Genomic DNA, 19,577 nt, shown 5'->3' with positions numbered 1-19,577 from the left:
GGGGACTTGTGTGAACCTGTGATCCTTGGCTTTCTCCAAAATGAACATTTCAGCCGTGTTCATATTAACCTCCTTTTTACAGTTGTTTTACCATGTTCTGGTTTTGCTGCTATTCTGCCTGAAAATCTAGCAAAATGGTGTTTCTTATCTGCAGAACTGCGACAAAGCTTAAACATTTGCATTTCTCTTGAGGATTACTGTGGTTGAATTTTTGACAGTACTATATATAAATGAAGAAATACAATTTTTTATACAGATGTTTAAAATCCTCTTTCTACTAGAACACTTCTTTCTCCCTAAATATACCATCACCAGGAACTCTAGCTGTTTTTCACATAGGTGAGGTCTGGCCCACACAGTGGGCTTACTGGCCTGTATAATGGCACCATCACAATGGTGGCTTAAGGGACTAGATTGCTGGTGATATTGGCTGCGCAATTCTTTTTTTTGAGACAGAGTCTCACTCCATTGCCCAGGCTGGAGTGCAGTGGTGCGATCTTGGCTCACTGCAACCTCCGCTTCCCAGGTTCAAGTGATTCTCATTTGGCTGCAAAGTTCTTGGTGAGGTTTGGTGGTATCTTGGCCCTGTGGCACAGAAGAATGGTTATTTAGGCAAATGTGTTTTGTTTTGTTTTTGAGACAGGGTCTTGCCCTGTCATCCAGGCTGGAGTGAAGCGGCTTGATCACGGCTCACTGCAGCCATGACCTCCTGGGCTCAAGCGATCCTTCCACCTCTACCTCCGAAGTACTAGGACCACAGGCATGCCTCACCACACCTGGCTGATTTCTATTTTATTTTATTTTTGTAAAGACAGGGCCTTCCTATGTTGCCCAATCTGTTCTCAAACTTTTGGGCTCAAGCAGTCTTCCCACCCTGGCTTCCCAAAGTGCTGGGATTACCCAGCATGGTGGCATGAGCCAACATGTCTGGCCTAGGCAAATGTTTTAGTAGGGCTTTCTCTTTTCTTTTTAAGGTGATTAATACAGTAGATTCATACAGTCAGAAGCTGAAAAGCAGGGAATACTGTTTGGCTTATTAATGGATAATCAATGAATGTTAATACACTTCACTATTCACATGGTCAAATTGATCAAATATTTCCAAGGTGTTAACTTTTAAAGTTGGCTTTGTCAGCTCTATGAAAAGACATGCATTTACATTTTTATCATGCTCCTCCTCTGTCAGGGGACTTGGATCTGCCCTTGATCTTGGCTTTTCTGTTCATAAACCAGGTAGGACTGTCAAAGGTTTGCTCCCACTATCATCTCTTGTCCCAAGATTTCTAAAAGGCATCAGCTGATGTACCCTTTTGCCCAAATAGTGTTGATCGTCCTCAGTCTGAGGAGCTGTCCTGGTTCTTCCACAGGATCTATAATGATCAGCCTGTAAGCTGAGAATGGATAAGGGTGTCTCCAGCACGTTTATTTGGTGGTTTGGTGGGGGCAGTGGCAGTGGGGATGCTTTTGTGTTCCATAATCTGCCCCTCTGTCTGTTTGACCCCAGAGACTCTGTGGTTAGTTGCAGGACAACAAAGTCCACAGGAAAGACAGTGGGGGAAGGGACTGTCAGTCGCCCTCTTTCTGCCTAGGTTCACTAGGATCTCTAAGACTGGATTCACTAGGAGACACAGGACATACCGTAGAGCTATTTGTGTCTGAGAGCCCCAGTTTCCTTGTCTGTTAAATGAGCATAGTAATACCAATCTCACTCATTTGGAATATTCAGTGAGGTAATACTTACAACACCTAGCTGACCTGTACAATTGTAGCTATTCTCTTCTGCAAGTCTAATATTCCTATTCACCCCTCGCTCCGCATAGGGATCCAGTTTGAAATCATCAGTTGCTCAGTGGGGCTTGGGGAGCTATTCTTTGGTTAAAGTCAGAGCCAGCCTCTTTGCCTACCACTTTGTCTTAATGTCAACTTCCTACCAGACTTGTTCCTCCAGTACTGGATGATCAAAATGCAAATAGGATGGACACGATCAATGCATTTTGTTGGAGTGGTTGCATTCTTTCTACTCTCTCAGGGCAAAAAAATGAACGGTTGGACAAGAGACTAACCAGGGCCTCAGAGAAAGTGAAATTCTTTCTCAAGCTCCTGAAAATCCTTCCATGGGTATAGTAACAGTTCTATAGGGGTCTCATTGTGATGGTGCCATTATACAGGCCAACAAGCCCACTGTGTGGGCCAGACCTCATGGCCTTCATCCTTGTTTTCCTCTTTTTTGTTTTTTGAGATAGGATCTCGCTCTGTCTCCCAGGTGGGAATGCAGTGGTGTGATCTTGGCTCACTGCAGCCTCTGCTTCCTGGGTTCAAGCGATTCTTGTGCCGCAGCCTCCTGAGTAGCTGAGATTACAGGCCCCTGCCAGTGCGCCTGGCTAATTTTTGTATTTTTAGCAGAGACAGGGTTTCACTGTGTTGGCCAGTCTGGTCTCGAACTCCTGACCTCATGATCCACCTGCCTCGGCCTCCCTAAGTGCTGGGATTACAGGCGTGAGCCACTGTGCCCGGTTGCCCCATCATTTTTCTTGATATTATAGTTAGTGGTGAAAACATGTAAATGATAATACTCCACATGCAGTATGTATGCTGAAGTGACTACCCTGAAGATATTTTTTAAGTCCTATTTTCTTTTCTTTCTAGGATATGATAATCATTTTCTGTTTGTATTAATACATGCTTGAAAGGAATTAGTAAAGCGATTCCATCCTTGTCAGCAGCTTGGAACAAAGCTGTGGATCTGGGATTGTGTTGAACTCATTTGACATCAGTGGTTAGTTGTGTCTTTATGCCTCAGATCAAACTGTGCATGTTTTTTTCTTTCTCCTTTTAGCTTCATGAGGCTGACATTGTGGTCCTAGGCTCACGTAAGCCAGAAGAGATTCCCCTTACTTGGATACAACCAGGAACTACTGTTCTCAACTGCTCCCATGACTTCCTGTCAGGTAAATGTCTTCATTGGTGTTGAGCCACTGATTAGGTCAGATCATTCGAAGAAATGTTAACCTTTTCCTAAGAGGGTATGTTTCTGAAATGTTAGCAGTCGTCAACATTAGTATATAGGGTAGGAAACTTAGACTGTGGGCTACCTGATAGAACCATGCTGTTGAGCAAAGAGAGACCAAGATGGCGGTTGAGGTGTCTGCTGCCACAGTGAAGTGCCCCCTGCTGGCCTCTAGCAGTCAGGTTAGTTGTGACCTTAAGTAGATGATTTGTATGTGTGTGAGGTAAACTAGAAATAGCGGTTTTCACAGTCTCTTAAAAATTAGTAAAATCCTTTCTTCCAAAGAAATCTTTGTGGAATTTCACTATGTAAAAGCAGATGAGAGCCAGATTGTCGGGAGGGATGGGAATAGGATCAGTCTCTGTGTCTCCCTGATTTCCCCTTGTGTTGACCCATGAAGCACACCCTTGGAGCCCCAGAGTCATGTCAGAACAGTATGAAAATCACCACTAGATGCAGAAACTGTTTTAGGATTGGTCCTGCTATTTGATGGCATTTTGCCAAGGTATCCAGGCATACTCAAGACCACACCAGGCCCACTTTGGGGGCAGCCCAAGCAGTGCCCGCAACAGGGCAGCCAGCAGCCCCGGGATCCAGCAGGAGCCGGCCCAGAGTAGGTTCCTTTTTCCAGTTCGTAGAAGGACTGAGGCTAAGAAAGCCTTGGACCACACCCAGCCCCTCAGCAAGTCCCTGAATGTCACAGGTGAGCAAGAGACGATGGCACAGGGAGGCAGAGGAGAGCCCCCCTTCCTGATTCCTTCTGGCTTTGGCCTCCAAATGTTCATGCAGAAGAGAGGACTATGCTGAGCTGGGCTGGAGGACAGGGGCAGCTTTTACCCCTAAAGCTGGGCAGAACATGCACCACGGTTGGCAGCCTCTGCTCTCCTTCACTTCCACTAGGACCATACTTGAGGTTGAAATCTTGAAACCTTATAGGCAGCTCCATAAAAGCGTGAGCCCTAGCCAGAGGTTGATACTGACCCTCCTCTCTAGGAAATGTAGCTCCTGCCAGAATTGACGGATCAGATTAAAAACTCCCTGGGGGCTGGAGAGGGTGGAATGGATCAGAGTCCAAGGAAAGAGCCAGAGCTCAGCTCTTGCATTAAGAGCTGTGGCCCTAGCGGCTCTTTTTAACAAACAGAAAGCATGTGCTAAATAACATTTTAAAAATATATGTAATTTCTTCATATAACTTTTTTTTCCCTGAGAAAAACAATGCCTAACCTATTAATAGTAGACAGGGTTTCCTCTGTTCAGAATCCCAGTTAGATTAGGAAAATCAGTTCCAACATTTGTTTCTTGTAAATGAATGCTGCTTTGCTGTAATATTTACTTGCTGTGTTTTATTAAAGTTTTCATGTAGGACAGTTTTGGCACAGTCATGGCTAGGGTTAGGAGTCTACTTTGATGTTCTCCTGGAATCCCTTTGAGCTCTGTGGTTACATGACAGTGACATATATTTTGTTAGTGAAAGTGCTTTATTTTTAATAAGGTTTCCTTTTAGGACCCTTATTTTTGGAAAAAGTATTCCCTGAAACATTAGATTTCAATGTAATGATTCTCTGGGGGAAAGAAGACCAAGGCGTTACAGATGTTCCTCGGGCTTATGAGTAGATAAACCCATCAGAAGTTGAAAATATCATAAGTAAAAAATGGGCATTTATAGATAGGATGGGATGTGAAAACACAAAACAACATCCAAAAATGCTGGCAGCTTAGTACACTGCGGAGTACTGGTTGTTTGGTCTTGTGATTGCATGCCTGACCAGAAACCGCGATTTGCTGTCACTGCTGCCCAGCGCCTCAAGACACCCTTGTTCTGTGTACGGCTAGCCTGGGAAAAGATCAAAATTTAAAGCAGTTTCTACTGAATGCATGTCCCTTTCCCATCATCATAAAGTGGAAAAATAGTAAGCGAAAAGGTTGTAAATCAGGGATGGTCTGTGTATTTCAAAATGATTCTGTAAGTAGAATTTATTTGAAATTTATCTGGCCCAACTCTAATAGTTTTCATGTTGGTTTTTGAATGTCCAGTGTCTGGAATAGTACCTGACACTTAGTAACCACTCTGTGAATTTTTTTTTTTTTTTTTTTTTTTTTTTTTTTTTTTTTTTTTTTTTTTTGGAGATAGAGTCTTGCTCTGTCGTCCTGGCTTTAGTGCAGTGGCGCGATCTTAGCTCACTGCAGCCTCCGCCTTCTGGGTTCAAGTGATTCCCCTACCTCAGCCTCCCAAGTAGCTGGGATTACAGGCGCCTGCCACCACTTCCGTCTAATTTTTGTTTTGTATTTTTAGTAGAGGTATGGATGCACCATGTTTGCCAGGTTGGTTTCGAACTCCTGACCTCAAGTGATCCACCCACCTCAGCCTCCCAAAGTGCTAGGATTACAGGCGTGAGCCACCGGGCCCAGTTAACTTTGTGAATATTGAGTGTTTAACAAGTTAATAAGCATGACTCAGAATTGTACTCTGCTTGTAGTTTTAAGTTAGTGGCATATTTAGAAACATTTCCTTGAACTTGTCTCCCACTTAAAAATGGGGCTGATGGCCAGGCGTGGTGGCTCACACCTGTAATCCCAGCACTTTGGGAGGCTGAGGCGGGTGGATTACCTGAGCTCAGGAGTTTGAGACGCAGCCCGGCCACCATGGTGAAACTCTGTCTCTACTAAAAATACAAACAAATCACCTGGGCTTGGTGGCGGGTACCTGTAATCCCAGCTACTCGGGAAGCTGAGGCAGGAGAATGGCTTGAACCCAGGAGGCGGAGGTTGCGGTAAGCCAAGATTGCACCATTGCACTCCAGCCTGGATGACAAGAGTGAGACTCCTCAAAAAAAAAAAAAAAAAGAAGGAAAGAAAAAAAAAATGGGGCCAACTAGGCAGTCATTGAGATGAAGATGAGGAATGCTATGTTGATGAAACAGATGAACAGTTTTGGGGTGGTGCTGTCCATAATAGCACATTTCTAAATAGTCTACAAGTTTTAATTTTACCAACTTTATTAGTATGAAAATTTGATCTAGGAATAATGGAGAAAGGTTTTTTTCCCCTCTTTTTTTCATTATCCCACTACTGTAAAGAAATGAATAAACTTTTTGAAATATTAAAAAGAAAAGAGCTCTTATTTAAACTTAAGATGAGAAGAAGAACTTTTAATAAACTTGTGGCTGGATGAAGGCAGAGTTTTATAATGCAATTTTTATTCTTACCTTCATGGTACAGGGTCCCTCCTCCTTCCCCCCGTAAAAATAGATGGGATGTTGTGATTTATGATGAGATAATTCTGTAGAGGCATTTTATGGAATATGTATGGAATCCTAGGAGAGATTTTCCTGATGGCTGATAGCCCAGACACAGAGCTCAGAAAACAATTACACCCAGCTAGTTGGTTCTGTTCACTCTACTATTGCATGAGTCCAATGTTTAGATTTTAAAACAAGGAAATTTCAACATTCTGTTTTCTAACTATAAGAGTAACTACTTTAAAAAAAAAATAAAAAAGACAACCAAAAAAACCTCTTTCTTAGAAAAGGTCTTGCTCTGTTGCCCAGGCTAGAGTACAGTGGCACGATCACAGCCTCAAACTCCTGGGCTCAAGCAATCCTCCCTCCTCAGCTAATTAAAATAATTTTGTTGTTGTTGAGGCAGGGTTCTCACTGTGTTGCCCAGGCTGGTCTTGAACTCCTGGCCTCAAGTAGTCCTCCCGCCTCCACCTCCAAAAAGTGCTGAGATTACTGGTGTGAACCACCATATCTGGCCTAAAAAATTTATTTCAAATGAAAGAAATACACACTGCTTTTGTAGTGCTCTGCTTGCTAAACAGCAGATTTCATCATAAACACAACCATTTTGTACCCTAAATATTAGGACTTACTGATGTACCAAATGGACCAAGGAGAAGCTTTTCTTCTGTCTTAGGCTCAGAGAATAGTATCAAAACAGCAACTCTGTGGCTCAGAGTAGTTTATAGCATCATTTTAAGCTAATGTAATTCTATTTAGTGTAGAAGAGGGCAAGAGCCCTGGGATGCTGATGTGCCGGCAGCCCCCGAGGGACCTTGAGACTTTCCCTCGTATGGCCCTGAAGGGAGACATTAGAACTTACTGGAGGCTGGGTGTGCTGTGGCTCACGCCTGTAATCCCAGCACTTTGGGAGGCCGAGGCCAGTGGATCACTTGAGGTCAGGAGTTCAAGACCAGCCTGAGCAACATGGTGAAACCTCATCTCTACTAAAAATACAAAAGTTAGCCAGGCATGGTGGCAGGCACCTGTAATCCCAGCTACTTGGGAGGCTGGAGCAGGAGAATTGCTTGAACCCAAGAGGTGGAGGTTGCAGTGAGCCGAGATCACACCATTTCACTCCAGCCTGGGCAGCAAGAGCAAAACTCCATCTCAAAAAGAAAAAAAAATGTAGTGCAAAGAACATGGACTTTGGAGTCAGGATTAACCTAACTCAAGGAAAAGGGAGTTGTTTGTGTAAAAAAAATTCTTGGCCTGACCCGAGCACTTTGGGAGGCTGAGGCAGGCGGATCACCTGCGGTAGGGAGTTCAAGACCAGCCTGACCAACATGGAGAAACCCTGTCTCACTAAAAATACAAAATTAGCCGGGCGTGTTGGCTCATGCCTGTAATCCCAGCTACTCAGGAGGCTGAGGCAGAAGAATCGCTTGAACGCGGGAGGTGGAGGTTGCGGTGAGCTGAGGACACACTCCAGCCTGGGCACCAAGAGCGAAACTCCGTCTCAAAAAAAAAAAAAATTCTTAATTGTATTGCACTTACAGGCTGTGTGACTTTGAGGAAATAAGATCTCTGATGAATTAATAAGATTCCCAATTTATTTGTGGGTAAATTGGGAGGAAGGCTGTTGGGAGGAATGACTGAGATGCTACCTTGGGGCAGTTCCTCTTTGATGGTAGCTGCCAATAAATGCTTGTCCACTTCCTGCATTCCTCCCTCCACTTCCTTGTTGCCATGTTACCTGCACACGAAACAGCTTTCAGACTGCATCTTGGCACAATTTAATTAGTTCTCAATATAATATATTTGATTTTTTGCTTTTTTTTTAAAAAAAGTAAAGGTTCATGCAGCACTGTATAAATTTCCTTGTTAATTTGGTTTCAGTGGTCCAAATTAATTACCAATAGCTTATTAGTATCAGTTTACTAATATTTTAATTATATGTTTTTTTATCTTGTCTTACATTGCATTCTTTTAAAAACTAGTGATATGCTGTCATTTGACAGTAAGATTCAAATAATTTAAAGTAGGAGTGCAACTCTCGAGAACACTGTCACAAAAATTTTATCCAATGATATATATTAGTCCATTCTCACATTGCTATAAAGAAACACCTGAGACTGGGTAATTTATAAAGAAAAGAAGTGTAATTGTCTCATAGTTCCATGGGCCGTACAGGTAGTGTGATGCTGGCATCTGCTTGGCTTCTGGGAAGGCCTCCGGAAACTCACAGTTATGGTAGAAGGCGAAGGGGAAGCACGTATATCTTACATGGCCAGAGCAGTAGCAAGAGAGAGGGAGGGCATATTAGTCTGTTTTCACACTGTTGATAGAGACATACACGAGACTGGGAAGAAAAAGAGGTTTAATTGGACTTACAGTTCCACATGGCTGGGGAGGCCTCAAAATCATGGTGGGAGGTGAAAAGCACTTCTTACATGGCGGCAGCAAGAGAAAATACAGAAGACGCGAAAGTGGAAACCCCTGATAAAACCATCAGATCTCATGCGACGTATTCACTACCATGAGAACAGTATGGGGGAAACTGCCCCCATGATTCAAATCATCTCCCACCGGGTCCCTCCTGTAACACGTGGGAATTATGGGAGTACAATTCAAGATGAGATTTGGGTGGAGACACAGCCAAACCATATCAGAGGAGGAGGTACACACTGCATACTTATAAACAACCAGATCTCAGGATAACTCACTATCATGAGAACAGCACCAAGGGGATGGTGCTAAGCCTTTCATGAAGGGCCACCCTCATGATCCTGTCACCTCCCACCAGGCCCCACCCCCAACACTGGGGATTACAATTCGACATGAGACTTGGTGGAGACACAGAACTAAACCATATCATGATACTCATTTTATTTATTGCATTTTACTTTATATCCTACAAAGTCAATATATTTAACTCAAAAACTGGCTACCAGTGGTTTTTGTTGTTGTTGTTGTTTTTAAGTTCTACCTGTACTGGTTTCTAATTTTCAGCTGTTCCTGATTTTAAAACCTCGCATTTGGGGGTAATTTGTTCTCCTAGATGGGAAGAAAATATTTAAGGCTGTGGGCTTGGAGAGTGGTTTTTTGATAAGAAGGATGCCCTTGGCCAGACTGCATAGAAGCTGAGATGTTTCCACAGAGCCAAGATGGCAGGAAGGCTGAAGAGTCTGCTGCATCCCTCCCACTGCCGTGATTGTTCTGGCAACGGTCCTAGGGTGGCCTCAGCACTGCTTATGTTAGTGAAAGGGTGCTTCTGATTTCTGAGGAAGTCATGATAACACTTTGGCCTTAAATTTTCTTTTTGCAGAAAGTTTGATTATCATTAGAAGAATGGCCATCTTAAAAGTGATTCATTGACTTGTCCCTAGAGAAATCATGAGTTAGATGAGTGTTTACTGGGAGGTGAAAAGACCCATCCATGGTTTGGGATGAGATCCTTGTTGGACTGTGATCCCAGGATATTACCCAGGCCCAGACTGTAGACAACCTTCAGATGGAGTCCTGCCTCTACACGGGCAGGGAGTGAAATAATGATTCCCTTTCTCAATTTTCTTTAGCCATGAAATTTATTAAAAATGTATATCTGATTCTGAGTTGCCAGTCTTATTGCTTCAGATTCTCTGGATTCAGAACTTATTTTTATGTTATTTCATTTTTTGAGACAGAGTCTTGCTCTGTCATCCAGGCAGGAATGCAGTGGTGCAACTACAGGCCCACCGCCTCCTGAGCTCAAGTGATCCTCCTGCCCCAGCCCCCAGGTAGGTGGGACTACAGACACATGCCACGATGCCCAGCTAATTTTTGTACCTTTTCTAGAGATAAGGTTTCACCAAGTTGCCCAGGCTACTCTCAAGCTCCTGGACTTAAGCAATCCTCCTGCCTTGGCCTCTCAAAGTGCTGGGGTTACAGGTGTGAGCCACCGCGCCCAGCCTCAATGCAATCTTAAAACTGAATTAGAAAAATCTGAGTCCAGGCCAGTTATTTTTAAGTTGTGTTTTAAAATTGTGTTGTTTTTGGTCGAGCCTGGTGGCTCACACTTGTAATCCCAGCACTTTGGGAGGCTGAAGTGGGCTGATTGCTTGAGCTCACGAGTTCGAGACCAGCCTGGGCAGCATGGTGAAAATCTGCCTCTACAAAAAATACAAAAATTAAGGCCAGGTGCTGTGACTCATGCCTGTAATCCTAGCACTTTGGGAGGCCGAGGCCGGCAGATCATGAGGTCAGGAATTTGAGACCAGCTTGGCCAACATGGTGAAACCCTGCCTCTATAAAAAAAATACAAAAACTAGCCAGGCGTGGTGGCACGTGCCTGTAGTCTCAGCTACATGGGAGACTGAGGCAGAAGAGTCTCTTGAACCCAGGAGACGGAGACTGCAGTGAGCTGAGATTGCACCACTGCACTCCAGCCTGGGTGATAGAGCAACAGTCCATCTCAAAAACAAAAACAAAAACAAAAACAAAAAATTAGCCAGGCATTGTGGCATGCGCCTGTAGTCCCAGCTACTTGGGAGGCTGAGGTGGGAAGATGGCTTGAGCCTGGGAGGCAGGGGTTACAGGGAGCTGAGATGGTGCCACTGTACTCTAGCCTGAGGGATCGAGCCAGACCTTATCTCAAAAAAAAAGTATTGTTTTTAATTGCTTGTGATTTTAATTGCTTGTAATTAAAAAACAGTAACTAAAAGGATCAAAAGTTAACTTTGCGGATAGTGAACCTTAGCCTACTGTACATAAAAATCAGAAGGCCAAGGCAGGAGGATTGCTTGAGCCCAGGAGCTCAAGACCAGCTTGGGCAACATAGTGAGACCCCCGTCTCTATAAAACAACTTAAAAATTAGCCAGGTGTGGTGGCACACCTTTGCAGTCCCAACTACTCAGGAGGCTGAGGTGGGAGGATTGCTTGAGCCTGGGAGGTCAAAGCTGCAATGATCATGATCACATCACTGCACTCCAGCCTGGGCAACAGAGCAAGACCCTGTCTCAAAAAATAATAACAGTAATAATCAGAAAGCAACACTGTATGTGAATGAAGTCACCTTACCTAGCTGCCAGTGGACAGCCTTTGGTGTTTCAAGAACTTCGTTTTTATTCATTCCTGCTTTTGATATTTGTTGACTGTGAGCTTTAGGCTTATCCAGGGTCCACGAAGAAGAAATGGTTCTTCCTCATCTCAGGCTTTTGTTATTTTGGGGCGTTTTAAATTCCTCTGCCATGGTTACTCAATCCGACCCTACTTACCTGTCTCTTCCACAAATTTCTCAAATGTCATTTGTGGTACCCTTTTAACTCTTATGGACTTACTTGATTTTAACATATCTTTTACTCACTTTGAATGGACTTTTGACTAGAAATAGAGGGTAGTGTTGTGTGTACCACCTGCCATCTTGAGCTAGACCCTTTCAAAGAGTTGGTTTTGTTAATTATATCTTCTTACGTGGCTCATTATGCTTGTTGAAATTTGTGAGATGGTTTAGACCAAGCGTGTCCAAACCACAGCCCGTGGGCCGCATGTAGCCAAGGATAGCTTTGAATGCAGCCCAACACAAATCCATAAACTTTCCTAAAACATGAAATTTTTTTTTTTTTTTTGCAATTTTTTTTTTCCTTAGCTCATCAGCTATCATAGTGTTAGTGTATTTTACGTGTGGCTATGGCCCGAGACAATTCTTCTTCTTCCAGTGTGGTCCAGGGAAGCCAAAAGATTATACATCCCTGAAAGCTTTAGACGTATCAGGAATCATATAGCTTTTCAAAATAAAATATCCACACTTTTGCTAAGTTCTATGCTACGTAAGTGACTGAAACGATACCAGGACTTATTTATCTTGTAAACTTGGAAGTGAAATATTCTTCATTCACAAGGGTATTTGTGATTAAATTCTGGGAATATGCATTTATAAGTTAATACCAGCTTCTGGAATGTTACTTTTTCTTTTTTCTTCTTTAGATTTTTTGAGATGAAGTCTCACTCTGTTGTTCAGGATGGAGTACAATGGCATGATCTTGGCTCCCTGCAGCCTCCGGGTCCCAGGTTCAAGCAATTCTCTGGCCTCAGCCTCTGAGTAGCTGGGACTACAGACGTCTGCCACCATGCCTGGCTAACTTTTTTTGTATTTTTAATAGAGACGGGGTTCACCTTGTTGGCCAGGCTGGTCTTGAACTCCTGACCTCAAGTGATCCACCCGCCTGGGCCTCCCAAAGTGCTGGGATTACAGGCGTGAGCCACCGCATTCAGATGCTTTTTCTTATTTCTCCATCACTTAAAATAGAGGAATGAGAGAGGCCTGTTTGTTTTATGTAGTAGTTGGACAAGATCTTAAGTACAGATCTCTAGTGATTAAAACAAAACACAGCAAATCTCTCTCATCCTCTAGACTCTTGGCTTTTGCCTAAATATGATTCATAAAGCTGAAGTGTTTCTAATCTTTAAATAATACCCAAGGGATATGATTATATGATTACCCAACACCCTAATACAATTTAAGAGTAGAGTGATCCAAAGAAGGAGAAAATAGTGTCTTCAAAAATGTTGCTGTTAGAAATATTTCTTTTCTCTAAGGGAGGATGCAGGCTAAAGCATTTTACATGTGTGTTTACTTTTATAAATTTTCTAAATGAGGGTAGAATTCTTTTTTTTTTTTTCCCAGATAGTTTCACTCTTGTTGCCCAGGCTGGAGTGCAGTGGTGCAATCTCGGCTCACCACAACCTCCACCTCCCAGGTTCAAGCGATTCTCTTGCCTCAGCCTCCCTAGTGGCTGGGATCATGGATGTGCACCACCACACCCAGCTAATTTTTTTTTTTTTTTTTTTTTTTGCATTTTTAGTGGAGATGGGGTTGCACCATGTTAGCCAGGCTGGTCTCGAACTCCTAAACTCAGGTGATCCTCCCGCCTCGGCCTCCTAGAGTCCTGGGATTACAGGCGTGAGCCACTATGCCCTGCCAGAAGTGGAATTCTTATCAACATCTTTCTATGTTGATAATCAGGTAGTCCCTAACATTAATACCCTAAAATGCAATTTTTTAGTTTTGATGGAAAATTGATTCTATCACTTCTCTTTTTTTTTTTTTTTTTTTTTTGAGATGGTATTTTGCTCTTGTTGCCCAGGCTAGAGAGCAATGGCACGATCTCGGCTCACTGCAACCTCTGCCTCAGAGAAATGTTCAAGAGAAACGTTCAAGCATTTCTCCTGCCTCAGCCTCCTGAGTAGCTGGGATTATAGGCACGTACCACCATGCCCAGCTACTTTTGTATTTTTAGTAGAGATGGGGTTTCTCCATGTTGGTCAGGCTGGTCTCAAATGCCTAACCTCAGGTGATCCGCCCGCCTCGGCCTCCTAAAGTGCTGGGATTACAGGCATGAGCCACCGCACCTAGCCGGTTCTATCACTTCTATGATAGAGAATTTTTAAATTATCAAAAAAGTCTGATTTTTCATGTAACACTGTGACCAGTCTTACCCTATGAATGTTTTCATCCGCTTTCTCACGCTTTGCATCCACTGGTGAAAGTGCTTCTATTTTTCTACATATTGTACAGTAAAGATTTTAGAGCCTTCTGGGCCGGGCACGGTGGCTCACACCTATAACCCCAGCACTTTGGGAGGTCAAGGTGAGCAGATCACTGAGGCCAGGAGTTTCAAACCAGGCTAGCCAACGTGGTGAAACCCCGTCTCTACTAAAAATACAAAAAGTAGTCAGGAGTGTTGGCAGGTGCCTGTAATCCCAGCTGCTAATAAGGCGGAGGTTGCAGTCAGCTGAGATCGTGCCACTGCACTCCAGCCTGGGTAACAGAGAGAGACTCTATATCAAAAAAAAAAAAAAAATAGATCATTCTAATAAGATGAAGCCCACTGTGTCAAAAAATCTAAAGATTAGCATATGAAGTCATTCTGACAGATTATGCTGTGGAATGTACATCCCTGTTCCTTTCTTCTGAGCCTTATTTTCATGTTAATAGTTTAAACTACATACTGTATGCCAAGAACTTTATGTACCTTATCATATTTCATTTTCACAAAATTTTAGGAGGTTGATATTACTCCCATTAATTAACAGGCCCAACATCACAATTTCTAGCAAGAGGAAGAGCTATGCTTTTAATGCAAGTCTGACTCTGAATTCTGTGGCCTAATCTGCAGTCTATGTTGCATCCACATTAAATGTTTTAAATGTTCACTATGAATTCTCTTGAGCTATTTATTTCTATCTCTAATTATGCCATATTTTAAAAATCACAGTGATACTTGGGCTTGTGTGAAGAGATAGTGTGTCTAGATGTTTCTTCCTGGCTCAGTGTGAGGTATGATTTTCCAAAGCACGTGGTGTGCTTCATTACATTTTTAAAATCCATTTATCGCAGGTTAATAACTTAGATGACTTTTTTTTTTCTTTTCTTGAGATGGAGTCTTGCTATGTCACCCAGGCTGGAGTGCAGTGGCATGATCTTGGCTCACTGCAACCTCCACCATCCAGGTTCAAGCAATTCTCCTGCCTCAGCCTCCCGAGTAGCTGGGACTACAGGTGCACACCACCATGCCCAGCTGATTTTGTATTTTTAGTAGAGATGGGGTTTTGCCATGTTGGCCAGGCTTGTCTTGAACTCCTGACCTCAGGTGATCCACCTGCCTTGGCCTCCCAAAGTGCTGGGATTACAGGCGTGAGCCACTGCACCTGGCCAGATGGCCATTTCTCTAATGTAAAATGTGAAGCAGGCCCAGTGGAGGGTCCCAGGGCTGTACCAGAGGTGACCAACCTGCAGCCATGCCCTGACATCCTAACTTCCTTGATGAAAAATGAGCCCATTATTCAGTGTGCTGGCTGTTTGCAAGGAGCAATGGGTTAGAAATGACAATGTGCTGAAAGTCTTTTTTTCCCTCCAATTGTTTACAGGGAAGGTTGGGTGTGGCTCTCCGAGAATACATTTTGGTGGACTCATTGAGGAAGATGATGTGAGTCTCCTTGCTGCAGCTCTGCGAATTCAGGTTTGTTCGACATGGCTGTCTGAGAAACCTTGAGTTTGGAAGTTTGATTAATAGTTGCTAACAGTTTACAAGTGGTTTCTGTTTACCAGGTACAGTGTTAAACACTTCATACACAGAGTGTTAGGCCCATTTGATAAATGAAGAAATAGTGATTTTGAAAAATGAAGTGAGTTGCTTGTGATCACATGGCATGTGTGCGGCGGGGATCCATACTGGGGACTGTGTGTATGTTATCTTGTGCTGTGTAATAAATTATCTCACAATTTAGTAACTGGAGCAACAAGGCATTTATTTTCTCACAGTTTCTTCAAGTCAGAGATTTGGCAGTAGATTAACAGATTAGGTGGTATGTTAGTCCATTCTTGCATTGCTATAAAGAAATACCAGCTACTTGGGAGGCTGAGGCAGGAGGATTGCTTGAACCCAGGAGACAGAGGTTGCAGTGAGCTGAGATTGCACCACTGAACTCCAACCTGGGTGACAGAGGGAGACCAGAAAAAAAAAAAAAAAAAAAAGGAAAAGAAAAGAAATACCCAAGACTGTGGTTAACTTAGAAAGAAAACAGATTAAATTGGCTCACTGTTCTTTTTTTTTTCCTCCTTGAAATGGAGTCTCGCTTTGTCACCCAGGCTGGAGTGCAATGGTGCAATCTTGGCTCACTACAACCTCCACGTCCCGGGTTTAAGCGATTCTCATGCCTCAGCCTCCTGAGTAGCTGGGATTACAGGCATGAGCCACCGCACCTGACCTGGCTCACAGTTCTGCAGGCCTTACAGGAAGCATAACACAGGCATCTGCTTCTGGAGAGGCCTCTCCAAGCTTCTAATAATGGCAGAAGGTGAAGGGAAAGCAGGCATCTCACAAGGTGTGAACAGGAACGGGGAGTAAGGGGGTGGTGCTACATACTTTTAAATGACCAGATCTCATGAGAACTCACTCATTATCACAAGGATGCTACCAAGGGGGATGATGCTAAACCATCATGAGAAACCAGCCCCTGTGATCCCATCACCTCCCACCAGGCCCCACGTCTAACACTGGGGATTATATTTCAAGATGAGATTTGGGCAGGGGCACACATCCAAACTATATCAGATGGTTTGGGCTCAGGATCTCTCATGCATTTGAAGTGAAGATGTCAGCTGGGGCTACAATCATCTGAGGGGTTGACTGGGGCTGGAGGATCTGTTTCCAGGATGGCATACTCACATGGCTGTGGGCATGTGTATTTCATTCCTCGCTGGCCACCAGCAGATGCCTTGCTTCCTCATCATGTCCACCTCTCTGTAGGGCTGCTCACAGTGTGGCAGCTAACTTCCCCCAGTATGAGCAATCCAGGGGAGGGAACCAGAAGGAGTCTTGCAGTATGGATGACCTAGGCTCTGACATCATGTGCCGCCACTTCCTTTTATCCTGTTTGTTAGAAGTATATCACTAAGTCCGGTTCATATTCAAGAGAAGGAGAATTGTCCTCACCTCTTCAAGACAGGAGTATTAAAGTATTTGTAGGCATTTTCAAACCGTCACCACCTGTGTGACCTAAAGGCGAAGGTCACCAGTGTTCCACCATGTAAGCTGAGTGTTCTCATAGTGCTGGAGCCTGCAGTGACGGTGGCCTCTGGCAGTGACATTTAGTTCATATCTTTCTTCTGTACAGGGTAATACACAACTGAAACTCTTTACCTCAAAATGGGTCATTATACATTTTTGTAAGGATTATAAGTTACATTTCCATCAAAGCCAAATTTTGTTTTTATTTATTTTTATTTCATTTACTTATAATTTATATGCATACATAGCACTATTCAGTAATTCAATTTGCTTGTTCTTTTATACCAACTACAGAAGGATGGTATTTGGAAGCTGAGCATCCAAGCTGATCATTCATGCAGTCTTGTATTTTCTTCATTTTTCTTTTCTAAATCAGATGACGAACCTATTCAGTATAAGTGTATCCATGTACATGATGTCTTTTGTGAACACTTAATCTATTTTATTTATTTATTCATTCATTGATTTATTTATTTTATTGAGACAGGTGTCACCCAGGCTGGAATGCAGTGGCACGATCTCAGTTCACTGCAGCCTGCACCTCCAAGGTTCAAGCCTCCTGGGTAGCTGGGATTACAGGCACATGCCACCACACCTGGCTAATTTTTTTTTTTTTTTTTTTTTTTTTGAGATGGAGTTTCACTCTTGTTGCCCAGTCTGGAGCGCAATGGTGCAATCTCGGCTCACCGCAACCTCCACCTCCCGAGTTCAAGCCGCAGCCTCTCGAGTAGCTGGGATTACAGGCATGCGCCGCCATACCCAGCTAATTCTGTATTTTTAGTAGAGACGGGGTTTCTCCATGTTAGTTAGGCTGGTCTTGAACTCCCGACCTCAGGTGATCTGCTTGCCTTAGCCTCCCAAAGAGGATTACAGGCGTGAGCCACTACACCCGGCCTAATTTCTGTATTTTTAATAGAGACAGGGTTTCACCATGTTGCCCAGGCTGGTCTTGAATTCCTGACCTCAAGATCTGCCCACCTCGGCCTCCCAAAGTGCTGGGATTACAGGCATGAGCCACCTCACTTGGCCTCTTTATTCATTTATTTTTAAAGAGACAGAATCTCAGCTAGGATGAAGTGCAGTGGTGTGGTCTTGACTCACTGGAGCCTCAAACTTCTGGGCTCAAACAATCCTCCCACCTCAGCCTCCCGAGTAGCTGGGATTATAGGTGCATGTCACCACACCTGGATTTTTTAATAGTGTATTTTCTCACATTTTCCTGGTTTTTTTTTTTTAATTTAACAAAAACAATGAACATAGTCAGAAGTTCTGGCCTGTGACTTGATATAACCCTGGACGTACATTGTAAAAAACATTCTCAGATTCATTGCTGTAAGTATGAAGAGCTAATAGTCTGCAAGGGAACTATAGAATTAAGCTGGATCATCCAGTTCATGCGTTCATATTTAAGAAACAAAGCAGCTTCTTTTAATACTATCAAACTCTTCAGTACGGTATTGAATAGTTGTATATTCTAACTAGGCATGCAGGTTTTCACATTTTCCTTTTTAAGAAAAACCTACAAACCTAGTTACAAGTGAATAAAAATATTCCTAATATCCCCTTGGCTTATTGTACAACTGGATAATCTTGTTTTGTAACATCCACAAACAGTATTTCCATGGTTTAAGTGCGTGCCCTGTCAGCTTTTACAATTCTAACATGTTTTCCTCTCTCTCCCTGTGAAGAATATGGTCAGTAGTGGAAGGAGATGGCTTCGTGAACAGCAGCACAGGCGGTGGAGACTTCACTGCTTGAAACTTCAGCCTCTCTCCCCTGTGCCAAGGTAACACTGGTGATTTATTTATACTGATGTCAGCTCAGCACAGTGCCTTAGACCCAGTTAGTCATGGGGGAGAAGCACAACTCATGCGACTGTGGTTTTGATAGTAGATAATTTTCTCTATTCATTAAATTGCCACCCTATTTTCTCTATTGTAAATTCTCCAAAATTAAATCTAATGAATGTATTACTGTGTTCTGTCAGTTCTAAAAAGGCATATTTTAAAAATTTCCATATTTTCTATATTAAATGGCAGTTTTTTAATGATGTTTTAAAACTAATTTATATTAACTAATTTAATTTCAATGATGTTTCCTATATTTAATGGCAGTGGGTTTTTTCTTTTTTTCTTTTTCTTTTTTTTTTGAGATGGAGTCTTGCTCTGTTGCCCAGGCTGGAGTGCAGTGGCGCAATCTCGGCTAACTGCAACCTCCACCTCCCAGGTTCAAGCGATTCTCCTGCCTCAGCCTCCCGATCGGGTAGCTGAGATTACAGGTGCACGCCACCACACCCAGCTAATTTTTGTATTTTTAGTAGAGACAGGGGTTTCGCCATTTTGGCCAGGCCGGTCTCAAACTCCTGACCTCAGGTGATCTGCCCACCTCAGTCTCCAAAAGTGTTGGGATTACAAGCGTGAGCCACCATGCCTGGCCTGGCAGTGTTTTTTCTTCTTAATGGTCCATGAAGTCATGGTTTTAAATCTGATAAAATATGGTAATGTAATATTTGGAATATGCTTTTCTGTGTCAGAAATGCCCAACGCATATATATCCGCCTGGTCTTAAGGGCCATGTAGGTTTCTACTCTGGGGATAAATGATCACCCAAACCAAACATTCCACGTGGCAACTGAGCTCAGCTTTCTTCAGAACAATCTGATAGGATAGTCTGTGTTCGTCTAGCTGGGTATTTTCCTCAGAGTGCTCTTTGATGAAGTCTAAGCTACGTATTTTATCTGTAAATTTGGAAATATAAACTGTAGGTCATAGTCTCAGCATGTGGTTTAGAAGGATTGGGTA

The 19,577-nt window shown here is 43.1% G+C and overlaps 1 protein-coding gene across 8 annotated transcripts in view; it reads left to right on the top strand.

The window, feature by feature from the left end:
• Window positions 1-19,577, top strand: part of MTHFD1L (methylenetetrahydrofolate dehydrogenase (NADP+ dependent) 1 like) — a 233,814-nt gene that overhangs the window by 37,871 nt on the left and 176,366 nt on the right. For all 8 annotated transcript variants that reach the window (XR_003119016.1, XM_025382470.1, XM_025382469.1 and 5 more), the window contains exons 8-10: window positions 2,837-2,948; window positions 15,134-15,225; window positions 18,465-18,562. Coding sequence is in view for 7 of the 8 variants with exons in the window: in XM_025382470.1 (XP_025238255.1) it covers window positions 2,837-2,948; window positions 15,134-15,225; window positions 18,465-18,562 (302 nt within the window). In the remaining variant the exon portion in view is untranslated. The remainder of the gene's footprint in view (window positions 1-2,836; window positions 2,949-15,133; window positions 15,226-18,464; window positions 18,563-19,577) is intronic.

The sequence above is a fragment of the Theropithecus gelada genome, chromosome 4, assembly GCF_003255815.1.
Source record: "Theropithecus gelada isolate Dixy chromosome 4, Tgel_1.0, whole genome shotgun sequence".
Taxonomy (NCBI): domain Eukaryota; kingdom Metazoa; phylum Chordata; class Mammalia; order Primates; family Cercopithecidae; genus Theropithecus; species Theropithecus gelada.
The sequence above is the reverse complement of the archived record's forward strand: the minus strand, read 5'-3'. Positions and strand labels throughout refer to the sequence as shown.